The sequence below is a fragment of the Eublepharis macularius genome, chromosome 1 (assembly GCF_028583425.1).
Source record: "Eublepharis macularius isolate TG4126 chromosome 1, MPM_Emac_v1.0, whole genome shotgun sequence".
NCBI lineage: Eukaryota > Metazoa > Chordata > Lepidosauria > Squamata > Eublepharidae > Eublepharis > Eublepharis macularius.
In genome coordinates, this window is record NC_072790.1 from 232,905,738 (window position 1) to 232,922,794 (window position 17,057).

The 17,057-nt window shown below is 46.0% G+C and overlaps 1 protein-coding gene across 1 annotated transcript; it reads left to right on the top strand.

The window, feature by feature from the left end:
- Positions 1-10,620: 10,620 nt before the first annotated feature.
- Positions 10,621-16,300, top strand: LRRN4CL (LRRN4 C-terminal like). Its single transcript, XM_054982624.1, has 2 exons — positions 10,621-11,031; positions 14,920-16,300. The coding sequence occupies exons 1-2, from the start codon at positions 11,025-11,027 to the stop codon at positions 15,786-15,788; spliced, it is 876 nt and encodes a 291-aa protein (XP_054838599.1). The 5' UTR covers positions 10,621-11,024; the 3' UTR covers positions 15,789-16,300.
- The last annotated feature ends 757 nt before the right edge of the window (positions 16,301-17,057 follow it).

The window sequence follows — 17,057 nt, forward strand, 5'->3', positions numbered from 1 at the left end:
GGTGAACCGGTGTGTATTGGATGGGTAGGCTGGCGGGACATCTGCTTGTTGGAGATGGAAATTGCATGAGCCATAATCTGTGTTTTTTTTAAAAAAACATTATCTGCAGCCTACTGACATGGGAGATGTATTGCTTTGCTTGTTTAACATAAATTAACTCTGCTGCCTATTCAGACCTTTATCAGAATACACTAACAGTGCAATCCTATGCAGAGTTACTCCAGTCTAAGTCAATTGAAGTCAATGGGCTTAGACTGGAGTAACTCTCCATAGGATTGCTCTGTAAGTATCACCCGCACACCGGGACTGGAAATGTCTTTTATAAAACATGAATGCAGCTATTCTAAAGATATGAACCTACCTTATACTAAGTCGGACCATTGGCCCGTCTAACTCCGTATGGTCTCCTTTGAGTGGCAGAGGCTCTCTGGGGTCTCAAGCAGAGAGGGGTCTTCCCCAATGCCTGTGAACCAAGATCCTTAACTGGTGATGCTGGAAATGAGGCAGAGGATTTTCTGCATAGGTGTGCTGCAATTGTGCGGGATTGCAGCTGGTACAGAATGTGATATTTGCATGCAGAATTTAGTTTTCAGAAAAATCTCTGCAGGTTTTTTAATGAAGCAAGTTTTTAGTACTTAAGATTGAGAGTGCATGCTTGAATGGGGAGTAGGCAGTGGCTCTGAAGCCAGAGTTGACGAAAATTTCAGGTGCTGCAAGGAGAGCAAAGGAGCCCGTTTTCGTCCATGATGCCCTGCAAATCACTAATAAAAACATGTAGATGCAGTCAATTTGTATAATTTTACCCAGAGTTCTGTCTTTGTGCAGAGTTTTAACACTTGGGGGGGATTTTAAATTTTATTTCTGGCACTGAGGAGAGGGCTGTGTCTTGGCGGCAAAGCACCTGTTTTGCTCGCAGAAGGTCCTGGTATTCTTGGTACTTCCTGTTCTTTGGCAGCAGATATGGGGAGGTTGAAAGCGTTTCTTCACCTGTCTCCCTGGAGAGCCACTGTTTACAGCAACTTCATATGCAGACAGGCTTCTCCCCACACTGGTGGTGTCATTATGTTTCTTGGCTGTCTGCGCCTTTCTGGATTAATAGGATTTTTTGAGCAGTCCTCATGACGAGGGTCCCACCCAACTGGATTCTCTTCTGTTCAGCTTGGGGAAAGATCAGTGTTCCTCCCTGCCGGGAAGGAGGGGGGTGTCTGCATTCCACAGGTGGCTAGTAACCCTTGGGTCAGATTCCAGGCTGGTAGTGGTTGTAACCATGTCGTTCCACACCCTGTGGGGAGGAAGTATCTGCCTTCTACGGCTGGACACAGCAGGCAGTGTTTCATTCCAGCAATGATGGAACATGGATCATGTGTCTTTCCAGAACTTTCCCAGGCTGCTTTGCTGGTATGCTAAAGTGTATGATGGAATGTGAATAAAATGTGGTGTTAAAACCTTGAGAATAATCTTGGTGGTACCTGCTCCGCTGAGTTGCTTGGGACACCTTATGGGGGGCAGAGAGCGGGAACATAATTTAGCAGTTACGATTTCAGGAACTAAGTTTTTGAAATGCATCGGCAGCATGTGTTCAAAAAAATAACAAACCAGGGAGGAGAGCACTAATAGCCCTTCTCAGTTAGATTAAAGGGTCCAGCTTTGTTTCCAGCAGTGGCTAGTGAGGTGCCTCAGGAAAGCTTATAAGCAGGACATGAAGGCTACAGCCCTTCCCACTCGTTTGTTCCTCTATTTTTCTTTCAGAAGTAATAACATAATAACATTCGATTTATATACTGCCCTTCGGGACAACTTAATGCCCACTCAGAGTGGTTTACAAAGTATGTTGTTATTACCCCACAACAATCACCCTGCAAGGTGGGTGGGGCTGAGAGAGTTCCAGAGAACTGTGACTCGCCCAAGGTCACCCAGCTGGCTTCAAGTGGAGGAGTGGGGAATCAAACCCGGCTCTCCAGATTAGAGTCCCGTGCTCTTAACCACTACACCAAACTGTCTTTGAACATGGAGGTTCTAACACAGATATCTGCTTCACTGACAACTCTTCAAGTGGTTCATGCCAAAGAAGGCAGGCTGTTCTTCCGTTGCGGGTGTTTTGCTTGGATGCATGTAGTTCAGCTGTCTGCGGCCCTTAGTCCTCTGGTCTCTGACAGTCCACAGGCAGTACGAACAGCGTTTGTCCTGGCAGAAGGAGAGGAAGCCTGGTCCCTGCAGCTGCTTACCCTTTAGCTGATGACTGGCAGGTCAGCCTGCTCCTTGGCACGGTGCCCTTCCTAGAAGGAAGAGGGTCAAAATGCCATGGCTAATAGTTGATATGTTAATAGCATCTGTCTACAAAATCCACTCTCAAGGCACATAAGCAAATGGCTGTTGGAGAATCCTGTGGCAGTGCGTTCCACAAGTGCCACAGAACTGAGCAGCTGTCTCTTATCACCACCTTCTGTTGCTACTGGGCCAGATGGGAAAGAACCACCAACACATCTGCCCCGGCTGGTTGAAAATATTATGGTGGTTGGTGTCAAAACCTGCCAGGAGGTGCAGGGTCACAATCTTTCCTTTGGTAAAGGTAACCAGGAGCTTAGTTTGGGTGTCAATAAATCTGAGTTTATTCAGGGCTGGTCAGTTGTTGGCAGTGAGTGTTCTCACTCAGTTCTCTTTCCTTTGTGTGGCAGCCTGAGATTGGAAGTTGCTGAAGACTTTGGTTTGGGGTGAGGTTCAGATTCAGGTGCCCTAATGAATTGAGGTGTTGATTTTTCTTTTCCAGCAATGGGGATTTTGAACAGTGCTAAACAGTGTCCAACAATCCCAGTTACTGGGAAAGATACTGATCTCCATTTAAGGTACTAACCTTCACGTGCCTCTCCAAAGTTAGTGGAAGATGGCTGTCTTGGCATGTGGCAGATGGAGCCCATCAGTAACGAATTTCAGTTGGGTCATTAAAGCTGAATTGAGCTCAGGCATCCAAAATGCTTCAGCTCCAAAACAAAGCTGGAAACTCCATTGGGGTGAGTCTAATAATTTCTCTCAACAAGCTGGTGCTGCTGGGCTGCCCAGCTAGGGGTCACCGTGTATCATAATGTGTCTGTCTTATCCAGGATCCTCTTTCCCATCTTCTAAGGCTTTCTGCTACGAGCGAAGGTGGAAAATCTCTTCCACCCCCTTTCCTCCATTAGTTTCATAAGCCTCTCCTGTTCATTCTTGCTTGTCTACTTACTTGGGTGATTTCTTTTTTTCACAGAACTTGCTCAAGACCATTTATGAAATAAAACATAATGCCATAAAGTGGTGCAGTGGTTAGAGTGCTAGCTAGGATCTGGGAGGGCCCGGGTTTGAATCCCTACTCTGCCATACAAGCTTGTTCAGTGATCCTGAACCAGTTATTCTCTCTCTCAATCTAACCTACTTCACAGGGTGGTTGTGAGGATAAAATGGAGGGGGGAGGAACAATGTTATAAGTTGCTTTGGGTCTCCATTGGGGAGAAAAGCGGGGCATAAATATCTAAAAAGTTGTAACAACAGGTAACTTATTAATATGCCGCATGCACGAACATAAAAATCTAAAATAGAGATGGGCACGAACCAGAAAAAAATGAACCATGCGGTTCGTGGTTTGTCATGTTTTACGAACCACGAACTTTCACAAACCTGCTACGGTGTTCACAAACCTGTTCATTCTTGGTTTGTGAAAACGTCACTTCTGGGCCAGCAAATCATCACTTCTGGGTCAGCCGAAGGTCTGTAGAAAGCCCAACCCCTGTTGCCTAGGAAACTGATTGGCCCCAGGCTGTCTGCAGTGATGAACCAAAAAACGAACCAAACGAACCACCCTGAAGTTCGTGGTGGTTCGTCAGAAATGGGCTCTGACGAACTGCTGGTTCGCGAACCACAAACCCTGGTTCGTGACAAACTTTGGTTTGTATTTCAGTTCGTGCCCATCTCTAATCTAAAATGTCTAGCCCCTTAAATTTCATAAGATGCTTCAGGCTGAGCAAACAAATGTATTTAAAGGATCAACTCCTTAATTAAAAGCCCAGATAAAAAGAAATGTTAGCCCTCTTATTTCTCAAATGCAAAGCCCCATCCACTTCTGCCTTTCCACATGGAAGCTTCCCTGCTTTGCCTTCTTGCCTGCTAGATATTCCCGTCAATGCCGGTTGTTCATCCTCTGCTCACACCCTGCAGGCCCAAACCACAACTGGCAAGCTCTGAGTAAGGCAAAAGGATTTGCTACCCAAACTCCATTCTAATTTGATACAAAGACAATGGAATTCTTAGCACAGCATTTTAAAGTGCCAAACAGGTCAATAGTGTGGAATGGACATGGGAGAGCAAGAACAGCTTTTGGAGTTTTTGGTGCTCTTTGAAGCTTAATCACCCTTGCTGGATGTTTCAGAATTGATTCATACTTTTCCAAAGGACCCCAATTTGCTGGCATCTGCATTCAACAGGAATGCACCCTTGCTGGTGCTGAGTCAGAAGCGCATGGCAGTGACTCGGCACAAATGAACCGACAGGCTCATCTTTCTTAAAAATGTGTCAGTCGTAGTGTCTGTCTCTAATTCTTTGAAAGCTAATTAATGTTCCTCTGTCCTGGATTAGTTCCCTCTGGCATATCTTTAAACAGTTGAGTAGCATTTATTTTTTAATTAAGTTTGGATGACTTTACTTCTGTCTCAAATACTGCTTTTATGTTTGGTGTCTGGATTTTTAAATGGGGCCCAAGAGAGCTTTAAGCCAAAATGGGGTAACTGGGAGCAAAATAATTTGATACATGGGATGTGAAAACACTATATGGAGAGATGAATTTCTGGAAGAACGGGAAAGAATATAGATATTTATCCCCTGTTTTTTCCCCTGTGGCTGCCCAAGCATCATTATCCCCTTCTCCATTTTATCTTCACAAGTACAACGTGATGATGGTTTTAGGGTTACCAACACCCAGGTGGGGCCTGAAAATCTCCATACTACAGAGATCGGTCCCCCCCTGCAGAACATAGCTGCTTTGGAGGATGGAATCTATGGAGTTATTCTCTGCTGAGGTCCCTCCCTAGGCTCCACCCTCAAATCTCCAGGAATTTCCTAACCTGAAGTTGGCAAGCCAAGGTCAGGCTGTGAGAAACTGGCCCAACACTGATCCAGCAAGCTTCCATGGCAGAATGGGGATTCAAACCTGGATCTCCCAGTTCGTTGACCAGCACTCTGTTACACTGCCACGCAGTCAGTACTATCTAAATGGGAAAAGCAGATGAGCAAACCTTTCCCCAATGAATTGGGGTCACTTGAACATTTTTTCTCTGCGCTTACAGATCTCTTTTCAATGTGTTTTTGTGTATAGTTATGGCCTTTTTGGTTTTTAAATATTCTGGCACAGGCTAAGTACCTCTGAGAACGTGCAGCCTACCGTTTCTATCTGCAGAAGCTGCGCTTGTGTGAGGAGGAGGGGGGCGCTTAATTTAGTAATATGCTGCTGCTTTGCAGGCTGGAAGATTCCATGTTCAATTGCCTTTCCCTCCTGTTAAAAGCATCTCTGCAGGCTGGGAGCTTTGACTCCTGAAAGCGCATAATGTGGAAATCTAGTTGGTCTTGGACCTGGATTTTGCTCTTTGATGGCAGACTGACCCAGCTACCCAGCTTTGATGGCAGACTGACCCAGCTGAGTTAGATAGCTGGCTTAGTATACAGAGAGCTTTGTACTTTTATATGGGCAAAGTGTTGCTTATGGGCGTAGGTGTCGCCGTGCTGCAGCAGACCAATGGTCCATCTAGTCCGGCATCCACTATCACACATTGCCTAACCAGATCCCTCCAGAAGTGCTACAAGCAGCATGCAAAAGCCTCTCCCTGGTTTTGCCTTCCAGCAGTGGTACTGAGAGGTTTACTGCCTCTGGACTTGGAGGTTATATTTAATCGTGGGTAATAGGGACCTATACTTCATTAATTTGCCCAACCTCCCCAATAAATGCATTGCATTTGCATGCATTTATGTACTGCTTCCCTCCCAATGGGGGCTAAATAAGGGACTTGTTCTCCATTTTTTCACACCAACAACACTGTAAGGTAAGTTAGGCAGAAAGTATGTGATTGGCTGAAGGCCCCCTAGAAAGCTTCCTTGGCAGAAGTGGGCACTTGAACTTGGTTCTCCCACTGACACTGGACCTGCTATGTCAATCTGATTTTCAGATCCATCTAAACCAGTAGCCATCCCCACATTTAATGCCTGGGAGGGCCATAAGTTGAAGCCATGTGCAGAAAACATTTCCTTTCCACAATTATGTGAAAAGGTAAAATGTCTTTAAGACAATATAGGCTGATTCCGCACACGTTGGATAATGCACTTTATCAATCGTTTGAGGTGGATTTTTTGTTCCGCACACAAAAAAAATCCATTCCAAATGATCTATAAAGAGGATTGGAAGTGCATTATCCAATGTGTGCGGAATCACTCATAGAATGGCTCACACCACTGTTGCCAGGGACCCCCCCCCCCCACCTTGTTATGGAGCCCACTCTGGACTATGCCAATTTCCTGCATTGCCGTTTGAGGCTCTACCAAAGACTTATATTAAGGGCAGCATTGCCCATGCCTGCTTCCTGCTTCTGTACCAGTATGGACTGTGTTTACCAATGCCTGTTTCCTGCCTCCTTGGACACCTACCTCATCTGGGCCCAGAGCCATGCCACTAGCAGCACAGTGCCAGCCGGAGGGACCCTCCGCGAGCCTGGCCGGCACCCCCTGGTCAGTTCCCATGGGGAGTTCCTTGCAGGACGGTCACTGGGTCTGCCCCAGCCACTAGGCAGCCTGCTAGCCAGCACACGAGATGTGCCAAGGAAGAAGCCATGTTCCCAGGCAGCAAAGAACTACCATGGACAGTTTGCTCTGAGGCTGCCATCGCAAGACCCGGCTCCTGTCACGTCCACGGAGCCCAGCCGCACCCTGATATTCATCTCTCTGGAAGCCACCCTGGAATGGAAGCTATGTGCCAGCTGCCCAGAACACCTAATAGACGCATGTCGATACAACCACCGCATTCCAGAGCAGATGCCATCAAGACAACTCCAGCTTCCTGAGAGATTCAATCAGCCCGCCCGGCACTCCCCTCCTTTGTCCCCTCTTCCTGAGATGTCACTATCACACAATTAGACTCTAAAGTGGCCCATTAACGATAGTTATAAGACCATCAAGTTTTTGTTTCCCCTCCTGAGAACCACATGGAAGGCCCTCGCCTCAGGTTACGTTTTCGGGTACTTAAGCAAGCTCTGCCTGCCATGAGGTGCGCGTCATTCCTCTCCCAACCTCAACCAGGCATGCCATTCCTCTACCGAACCCCGGCCGTCACTCTGCATATCTAGTGCAGGCATTAGATCTCGCCCTGCTTCGCTGCTTCTCGCCGTGATCAGGTACGTATCGCCCCGCTTCCTCGATCTCAAGTGGGCTCCCTGCTCATGCAAACAGCTCTACTTTTCTACTCTTTATTTCTTAGCTCTTGTATGTACCTTGCTTGTATGTGCTATTGTAGGCATAAGCAACATTTCTAGTAAACACATTTTGTACTGATTAGTCCTTGCCTCTTTATTGCGAGAGTAATCTGGAAGACGGACTCTGGTATGCATTGGTTAAGATCTGCACTAATTTAACCCAGACTACATGCTAATTTCGCCATAAAATAGCAGTTCTTGTAACACCACACCCACACACACAGGCATCTTTTAAGAAAATCTTACTGTAAGTAAGGAAATGAATGGAGGATCAGCAAATAGACACCATTTTGGCTAGTTTTATACAGTCCCATTCTGGACAGACAGTGACATTCTGGCTGCATGCGCCCCCACCCCCCGCTACGCTAATACATGTACGTTCAGTTCTATTTAGTAAGATTAAGTGCAACTCTGCAAAGCTTACTTCTCCAATGCAGAGATTCCAAAAGTGTGGATCAGGCTGTGTTTATCTGCTGGGGGAGAGCCTTAACAGTTTTTGGAGAGTTTAAGATACTATACACATGGGCTGTGTTTACCTTTGTAAACATATGGGGGGAGATTTATCCCAAGACACTGATTTCTTTTTTTTTATAATAAGTTTTTTATTTTACTAAGAAAAGACGAATCCAGAATAAGGAGGGGTGGGGAACAGAAGTTCATATTATATCACTCTAATACATTGAAGACACTGATTCCTTAATGCAACTAGTGCGTGTGGGAGGATCCCGGACCCATCCCCATTGGCTATCTCTGAGCTCTGATAGGCTGGGCAAAAAGGGGAATGGGAGGTAATGCTATATTTACCCAAAAAGAAATATAATGAGTTAGAATCATAGAGTTGGAAGGGTCATCTAGTCCAACCCTCTGTACAATGCAGGAAATTCACAGTTAACTCCCCCCCCACACACACACACCCAGGGACCCTTACTGCATGACCAACCCCTGCAAAAAAGTCATGCACAAAATGTTTTTTTGTACATTCCTGTAACTCGTATATGAAAAGGCAACCTTCTGTTTTTCTGGATGGTGCTTCTAGGGGGAAAAACTAGTCCGGTAAATAGGGTATGGTGCTGTTCCATAGTCATGAAGAGGGTCCTTGCCCCTTGGTGTAGAAGCAGACGGAGAAAGCATATGAAAGTAAACCGTAGTTCCAATTTCTCTACAGGAGAAAAGAGACTGTGGGAAGGATACCAAAGGGGCGTGATGCATTGCTACTGCAGGATCATTTAGGATCAGATTATATAAGGAAAAGATTCATCATATGATCTTCTGACATTTTCTACAAAAAGTGTGTGCGATGGCGGTTTTTATTAGAGCGATGGCGTTTTGCGCTTTTCCTAATCTAAATGTGTGCACAAAAACACCCCCACTCCCACACTCTGTTAGCCTTCTAGGAGGACACAGATATAAAATCATGATACAGGCTGCTTTTAAACTATTTTTTAAACTTGCTCTTGGTCTCCTACATCACATCTCTTGCCTCTTATTAGTCTTGGTGCTGCATATCTTGAGAGCCCTCTGCTGTTAGAAGGACCGTGCTTGATTTTAAACTACCAGCTCAGAACCTGTGCTTTTAACAGTTACACAAGGGATTGGCTTACAAAAGGATACACTTTTCCTGGTTTGGAGAGGCAGTGATGAACGAGGGAGTTTAATGTCACATACCTGCCTTTCAAGCACAGAAACACTGTTCAGGAGTGGGTGGAATATGGTGCCTATTCTTCTATCCAGGGCTCATTTTGAGGGGGAATGCGCAGGAACGCAGTTCCGGCAGTTCTCCAAAGAGGTCACATGTCAGGTGGCCCCGCCCACCTGATTTTTGGCCATTTTGGCCTGTTTCGGCCTGGATTTGGCCCCAAATGTCCAGGATCGGGCCTAAAACAGCCAGGATTGGTCCCAAAACGGCCAGGATGGAGCCTCTGACAGGTGGTGGATCACTCTCCCACTCAACAGTGGCCCAATTCTGACCATTTTCAGCCCCTTTTCGGCCATTTTCAGCCCCTTCCTGCCATTTTGGGCCCAATTTTGGCCCTGAATGGCCAGGACTGAGTCCAAAACAGCCAGGATAGGTGATGTCAGGGAGTGTGGTATATGCTAATGAGTTGTGCTAATGAGTTTCTGCAGCTGTTTTTCTACGAAATGACCCCTGCTTCTATCTAAAGTTTATCCTACCCTTTCTCCAAGTTGCTCTGGGCAGTACATATGGTTTCCCCCTTACTCCATTTTTATCCTCCCAACACGCCTGTGAGGTGGGTTAGGCTGAGAGGGAATGATTAGCCTGAAGTCACCCACCTGAACTCCAGAACTGAGGGCCAAGCTAGACGTGCAGGTTTTTAAGGAGTTCCCCAGACCCCGGGGGGGGCATGGGAGGGAGGTTTCTTCTCATTTTTTTTTCTGTTCCACGTGGAGTGTTCTGTGCATGAGGTTCCCAGACCCGGCTCTTTAAAAACCTGCATGTCTAGCGTAACCCTGCGTGGGGATTTGAACCGTTACCTTTCAGGCCCTGTTCTACTTCCCCACCTAGTTCTGAACTTCTGCTGGGGTCTTGAGTTTCGCCATCCTAGTTTGCAGAGTAGCGTTCCCATTTTAAAGATAAAGAGACTGAGACCGAGCCAGTTCTTCATCTGTAATGTAGGAGTAAGATATCTTACTCAAATCTCTTATAGCTTATCAAATCTCTTGAGAAGACCTTTGACCTTTCAATTAGTCTCTTTAATAGACAGTCTTCCCTGTGCTTCTGATGGAAAGACTATCCCTGTAGCTTTGCTGCCTGGTGAGTGTCTGTCTGATGCCTGGGTGAATGTATGGCCCTAGGTCAGGGCTGGGCTGGCAGCAGGAAAAGTCTGTCTGGGATGAGTTATTCTGCTGTCCTGTCAACCAGCCCGGAAGAAACTCTCTCTCCCTCTGGGGTGCCTGCTCTGTCTCTTCTTTCTCAAGCCGTTTTTTTCTTTCCCTAATTCTCTGTTAATGTCATTGGAGATGTTTACCGAGCAGATGCAATGGGAAGTCTTGTTAAGAAAAGTCCTTATAAGGCACAGTTTGTTTTCTTTGCAGGCACCTGCAGTGGGGGGCCCAGTGTAGGGTGGCAGCAGCTTTCCACCCCTCTGGCTGCATCTTGCTCATTCCCACTGGCTGGGACTGGCTTGGAAAGGGGTGGGGAGAGGAAGAAGCTAAGGGAGTGAGGTCATACAGAGAAGGGTATAAAGCTTGTTGTCTGCAGTGGCAGAAACAGAAGGCAACTGTGCACCTTCCAGGCAGAGAAGAATCCGTCTCTGCCACGGGTGCCGCATTGCTTGGAACGTCAAACAGCATCCCAGCCTAGAGAACACAGGAGTTGGACCTCCAGCATCAGCAGCTCCAGTCCCTGCCACAGGGTCCTAGACTGACGGCTAAGTGAACTTGTTTGCAGGCTGTTCATTCCAAAAGAGCTCCTTCATCCCACAGCCCTGTTGCCTTGGTGATTGGCTGTTGCATTGCTGAAGTTGTCCTGAAGACCCTTCAACCGGTCCCTGCAGTTGGAAGCTGACTTTCTCGGGCCACCTGAGGATGCCAGGTGAGTGAAGATGGTTGAAAGGGATGCGCTCATCTGCTGTTGCGTTCGCACTGTGTTAACGCCACTGTTTGGCTAGGAGGATGAGTGAGCCAGTGAGACTCTGTTTCAGATCTGATCTATGCCACGAACTTTCTTATGGCCCAGGTTACATGATATTTTTATATTTATACACTCTTTTCTCCAGTGGGGATTCAAAGTGGCTCACAATATCAAACTCTCCTGGACTGCCTAGATTTTTGCATGATCCTCACAGACATGAAGAGAAAGCTGTAGGAAATTGTAGAGAGACTGCCCTTACTGCATTTCACACCCTGATCTATCAAGCTAATTACAACATGTATTATAGTGAGCTTCCTGACACACTAATCTGCAATACCCCTCCCACACTTTGCCCGGATTATAAAGACGCCTACCTTTTTCAGCTTCTTGTATCTGACGAAGGGAGCTTTGACATTCATACCCTGTTGGTCTCAAAGGTGCGACTGGACCCAAATCTACTGCAGACCAACACAGCTATCCACATTTCTCTATGTATTGCTTATCTCAACTTGCCCTAGGAATTAAATGGGGAAGCTACTAGTTCATTTTTATTTACACCTCACTTTTCTCTCTTAACAGGAGCCCAAAACTGTTTACATCATTCTCCTTCCTTTTAATTTGATTTAAAACATTTATACAACACCTTACCACCCACCAAGGTGGTGAACAATCAAAGCAATGTTCAAATTCAGGTGTGTCTGTATAAAACAATTAAATGAAACAAAGGGAGGAGAGCTAATGAGGGAATACGCACACGCACGCATCCCCCCACAAGACTTCACTGACTGAGGGAAGACAAAAGTAGAGGGAGATAGATAGATCTCCCTGCAGAGAGAATGCCAAAGTTTTGGTTCTGCGATCACCCTCTCGGGTTGCCATCTGTCTAGCCTCAAATGGTGGAGGCACCTGAAGCAGAGTCTCTGAAGATGACCAGAGTAGTTGGGGACTGGGGAGGTTCATATGGGAGGTTATTTTATCTTTATGACCACCCTGGGAGGTGGGTGAGGGTAAAACAGAGTAATTTGCCCAAGGTCATAATAATATTAACAGTAATAATAACATTCAATTTATATACCGCCCTTCAGGACGACTTAACACCCACTCAGAGCAGTTTACGAAGTATGTTATTATTATCCCCACAACAACAAACACTCTGTGAGTTGGGAGGGGCTGAGAGAGCTCTGAGAGAGCTGTGATGGACTCAAGGTCACCCAGCTGGCTTCAAGCGGAGGAGTGGGGAATCAAACCTGGTTCTCCAGATTCGAGTCCTACGCTCTTAACCACTATACCAAACTGGCTCTCCAGCAAGCATCCATAGCAGAGGGGGGATTTGAACCTGTGTTTCCCCAATCTTAGTCTAGTGCTTTAACCACTGTACCACACAGTCTTTCCATGGCTGCTAGAGGAGAAATAGGAAAAGCTCAGATAAACAATTGGACTGAGAAAGGTAGCTGGAGATCCCTTCTAGCTTTCTCTGCCTGTCAGGGCTCAACAGCAAGAACTTGGGCCCATGTGGCTACTTTTAAGGAGCAGGTATATCTAACACATAGTCACATGTTATGGTGGACTTAGGCAAGCTGTTCTTCTGTTTTAGGCCTTGTCTCTTGGCTGCTCTATGGGGGTAGGAATACCATCCGGTCTTATGGGAATGTTGTGAGAATTGCTAGAACAATCTATGTGAAGTGCTTTCAGGTGCTACAGAAATGTACATTCTTGTTGGCTTTCCTTAGGACCCACTGAAACACTACTAAGGGAAGGGGAAACTTTTGAGTTCTCCAGAATTGTTTTTCAGGATGGATGGGAAACAAAAAATTAATAAAACAAAAGTGTGTGGGGGGCGGGGGGGGGGTGGGGTTGGGAGAAAAAAAAAGATATTAGTGGGCATGACAAAAAAAATCCCTCTAAACCGTTTAATAACTTTAAAATAAAAAAATGAAAGAATAACCTTAAAGAGGAATAGAATTACACAATCTACACCAGTCCTCTTCTGTTCCAAGGTTATATAATTCTGTTCCTCTTTCTCCAAACGTAGAATAGCTAAGGGAATGTGTCATAGCTAAATGAAACCTCTGAGGCAGTCTGTCTGAATGCAAAGTCAATGGAACAAGGAGTGTGTGTGTGTGGGGTGTGTGTGTGAAATTGCCTTTGTGCCCTGCCTGTAAACTTCCCAGAGAAGGCAACAAACCGCTAGAAAAATTGGAGCAGGACTTTTTTCTGTTCTTGAAGTTCCATAGGAATGTCAACAGAACCAGTGAACTTCAGGAGGAGTAATTGCTGTGTTGATTTCCTGGAACGTGAAGGAAAAGATTATGCTTCTGGGAGCTAGAACAGACTATTTAGCATGGAACAACTAGGGCTGGATGTCCCTCAGTTCTTAAAATAAAAAATTGTATTGAAGACATCCAAATTGTTTCTTCTGAAAATCCTGAAGAGGGTCACTGGAAGGTCTTAAGCTTGGCTTCATCAGCCCAAAACTGTAAAGAGTCCAGGAGCACCTTTAAGACTAACCAACTTTATAGAAGCATAAGCTTTCGAGAACCAAAGTTCTCTTTGTCAGATGCATGGAGGGTATGAAGAAACTGGCCAGAGATATATAGGTTGAGACGGGAGAGGGGAGTAGATGCAAATCAGTTGCAAAAGTCATGAAAGTGGTGGAGTGCACAATTCAAGCTGGCTAGTATTTTCATACTCTCCATGTATCTGACAAAGAGAATAGTTCTCGAAAGTTTATGCTACTGTAAAGCTGGTTAGTCTTAAAGGTGCTACTGGACTCTTACTATTTTGCGACTACAGGCTAACATGGCTAACTCCTCTGGATCGCTTCATCAGCCCAGCCGCTGACAAAAGCAGTAACTTATCTGAGGTTAACCATGCATGCTCCAAACATGCACTTTCACACATATTTTGGCAGGCACCAGAACTAGAAACTTGCCCTTTCTTTGCCACAAAGCAAATGGAAAGTCATTGCTAATTGATGTTTCATGCTGGCTGATCAATTTTTAAAAAATATTTTGTAATCCATCTTGGCCCTGACCTGAATGGCCCAAGCGAGTTTCCCTGCTAACCAGATGGCACTGGTTAGTAGGGGGATGGGAGACCAGTACTACCAAGGAAAGCAGAGTTACTGCGCAGAAGCCGAAAATGGCAAGCAATGTCTGTTAGTTTCTTGCCTTGAGAACCTCAGCAGAAGTCTACATAACTCGATGCCACTTGACTGTGTGTGTGCACACACAAATATCCATCTTGAGTCTTGGTGAGGCTAGCTATAAATTAAGTAAATAAATAAAAACTTCTGTAATCAATACCCTACACTGTGTTTTCAGTATATCCTTTACCAGTACCTTACTGCATACATACAGAGCTGCTTTATACCTAGTCAAACTATTGGTCTAGATGGCTTCATATTTTCGGACTAGCGACACCTCTCCAGGGGCTGTAGCAGACAGAGGTTTCCCCCCAACATCTGCCTTGAAATCTTGTAACTGTCAAGGACCTTTATTGAAAGAGATTCAGTTTGTTGTAGTGGTTAAGAGCAGTAGGACTCTAATCTGGAGAACCGGGTTTGATTCCCCACTCCTCCACTTGTAGCCAGCTGGGTGACCTTGGGTCAGTCACAGCTCTTCCAGAGCTCTCTCAGCCCCACCCACCTCACAGGGTGATAGTTGTGAGGATAATAACAACACATTTTGTAAACCACTCTAACTGGGCATTAAGCTGTCCTGAAGGGCAGTATATAAATCAAATTTTGTTGTTGTTGTTGTTATTAATAGCAGAGTAGGTGTTCTATTACTGAACCTCTTCCTTTCTAACATTCATTCCCCTCACCAACTGTTTCTTCTCTGTTAATAGGAATCATGAGAGTCCAAAGACCATTTCTGGTAGCCATCTGGATCCTACTGCTGTGCCCTCAGAGTTCACCAACAAGCATAGGGCACCCTTTGCCCATACCCCTCAAAGACAACCTCTTCTCGCCTCCCTCAGAGAGCAACACCCCAGAGATGATCAAAGACAAGCCTTCCCTGTCTGTTCCTGTCAAATCTTCTCAGGAAGAAACGGATTATTACGATGACTACTTTTTCAGCACAGACTCGCAGGAGACGCCCCATTACCCACAGACGCCCCCTCCGCACTGCGACTACCATCATTGTCACCATCTTCAAGTACCCTGTGAAGAGCTGAGAAAAGCCAGAGGGTGCTTGTGCCCAGGGATCACAAGTTCAAAAGTGGCCCCAGAGGCACCGCGCCTGCAAACCATCCACATCAGCGAGGCTGGCGCCAGTTTGCATTGGTGCGCACCATCCTCTCTGGTAGAGAAATACCACGTGATATACCAGGTGGTCGGGGAGGCCTCTGCTTCCAGCCCAGCCCTCAACAGCACTTTCCGATTAACGACAATATCGGGGTTATTACCCAATAAGCAATATTTGTTTTGTGTTGTTGCTTCCAACAAGGCTGGTCACAGCCCCACAGACGATGGACAGCAAGAACACGGGCCCTGCCGTCAAGTCCATACCCCTTCCCATCAGATGTCTTATGTCTATGTGGCTGCAGGGCTGGCTGCCGCACTGGTCCTTGTGGTGATCTCTGCCTTGGTCTGGCATTTCTGCATACGTAGGAAGAAACATTTGCTCCATGGGTCCCGGGACAATATCCTGGATGGTGAGCCAGGCCTTGATGGGACCACAAATAGCTCTTTCAGGAACGAGGAGCAATTATAAGGGGGACTCCAGCAGGTCCTCTCCCCACCGAGAAGTGCCTGCCCTCTCTCCAGGTATGGAGTGGACATTTCTGACAGGCTTGGGAGAAGAAGCAGTTCTTACGGTTCTTCCTTTGGCCGTGGAGGTAACATCTGTTGCGGAGAAGGGAAAAACTTTTGCTGCCCCTCATCTGTTTCAAAAGCAGGTGCTGTCTCTGGGATAGAAGAGGAGTCAACTTTGTGTTACCAGTACTGGAATTTGCATGTTTTGCACATATCCATTCCAAGAATCTCTTGGTTGGAAGGAAGATACTTATGCCGATCAGTGGCAACGGGCCAACATCTCAGACAGTACCTCCCGACATAAACATACTCAGGGAGAAAAAAGGTTTTCAGTGAACTTGGAGCCTCCCCACCCCATCAAGCACGACTTTGAACTGTCTTAGGAGCCTGTTTTGGATCGACAAAAAACTAAGAGTGGGTGGGTGGATGATCCTAGTAAAAATGCAAAGAAATCTTCTTTAAAAAAGGATATTGTATAAATTCTCTCTATTTATATATTTATTATTAAAGTTTTTTAAAAATAACACAGAGGCACAAAGGTGATTCTGTGTGTGTGTGTGTGAGAGAGAGAGAGAGAGAGAGAACCCACAGGGATGGTGAGAGCTGAAAAGAAACACTTTATTTTGTCTTGTCTACCATGGCTTGTGGCTGGGGGAGGGAGGAATATATATTTCAAAGGTGTCACATTTCATAAGCATGTTGTGGATAGAAAAGAACGTTCTTGCTCATCCAGAAGCAACTTGTTAGCTTTGAACAAGTCGAGTCCTCTTGTAGTCCATCTGCACTTATGAACTGATTTACCCATTATGCCCCCCCCCCACACACACACGCACACGAAACTGCCTTATATTGCATCAGATTGCTGGTCCATCAGGCTCAGTATTACTTACTCCCAAGTGGTGGCAGAGTTCTTTCACATCACTTACCAGCTGACCCTTTCAGCTGAAGATGTTGGGGACCAAATCTAGGACCAAATCTGCATGCCAAGTGGGTGCTCTACCACCTCGCCTCCCTAAGTTTCCCCTACAATATCTTGGGAGTTGCAGTTTCGTGAGGGAGTTTCTACCTACCTACACCCCTTTCAGAACTATAGTCTTCAGGGATCTTTGGGAAGGAGGAATGGCTGTTTGAACCAGTTTGTACTATAGGTGTACACTTAAGATGGTCTGGATCCCACAGATCTGTTCGCCTAAGGGCAGTGCTATCCAGCAGAAATTTCCTTGAGCTG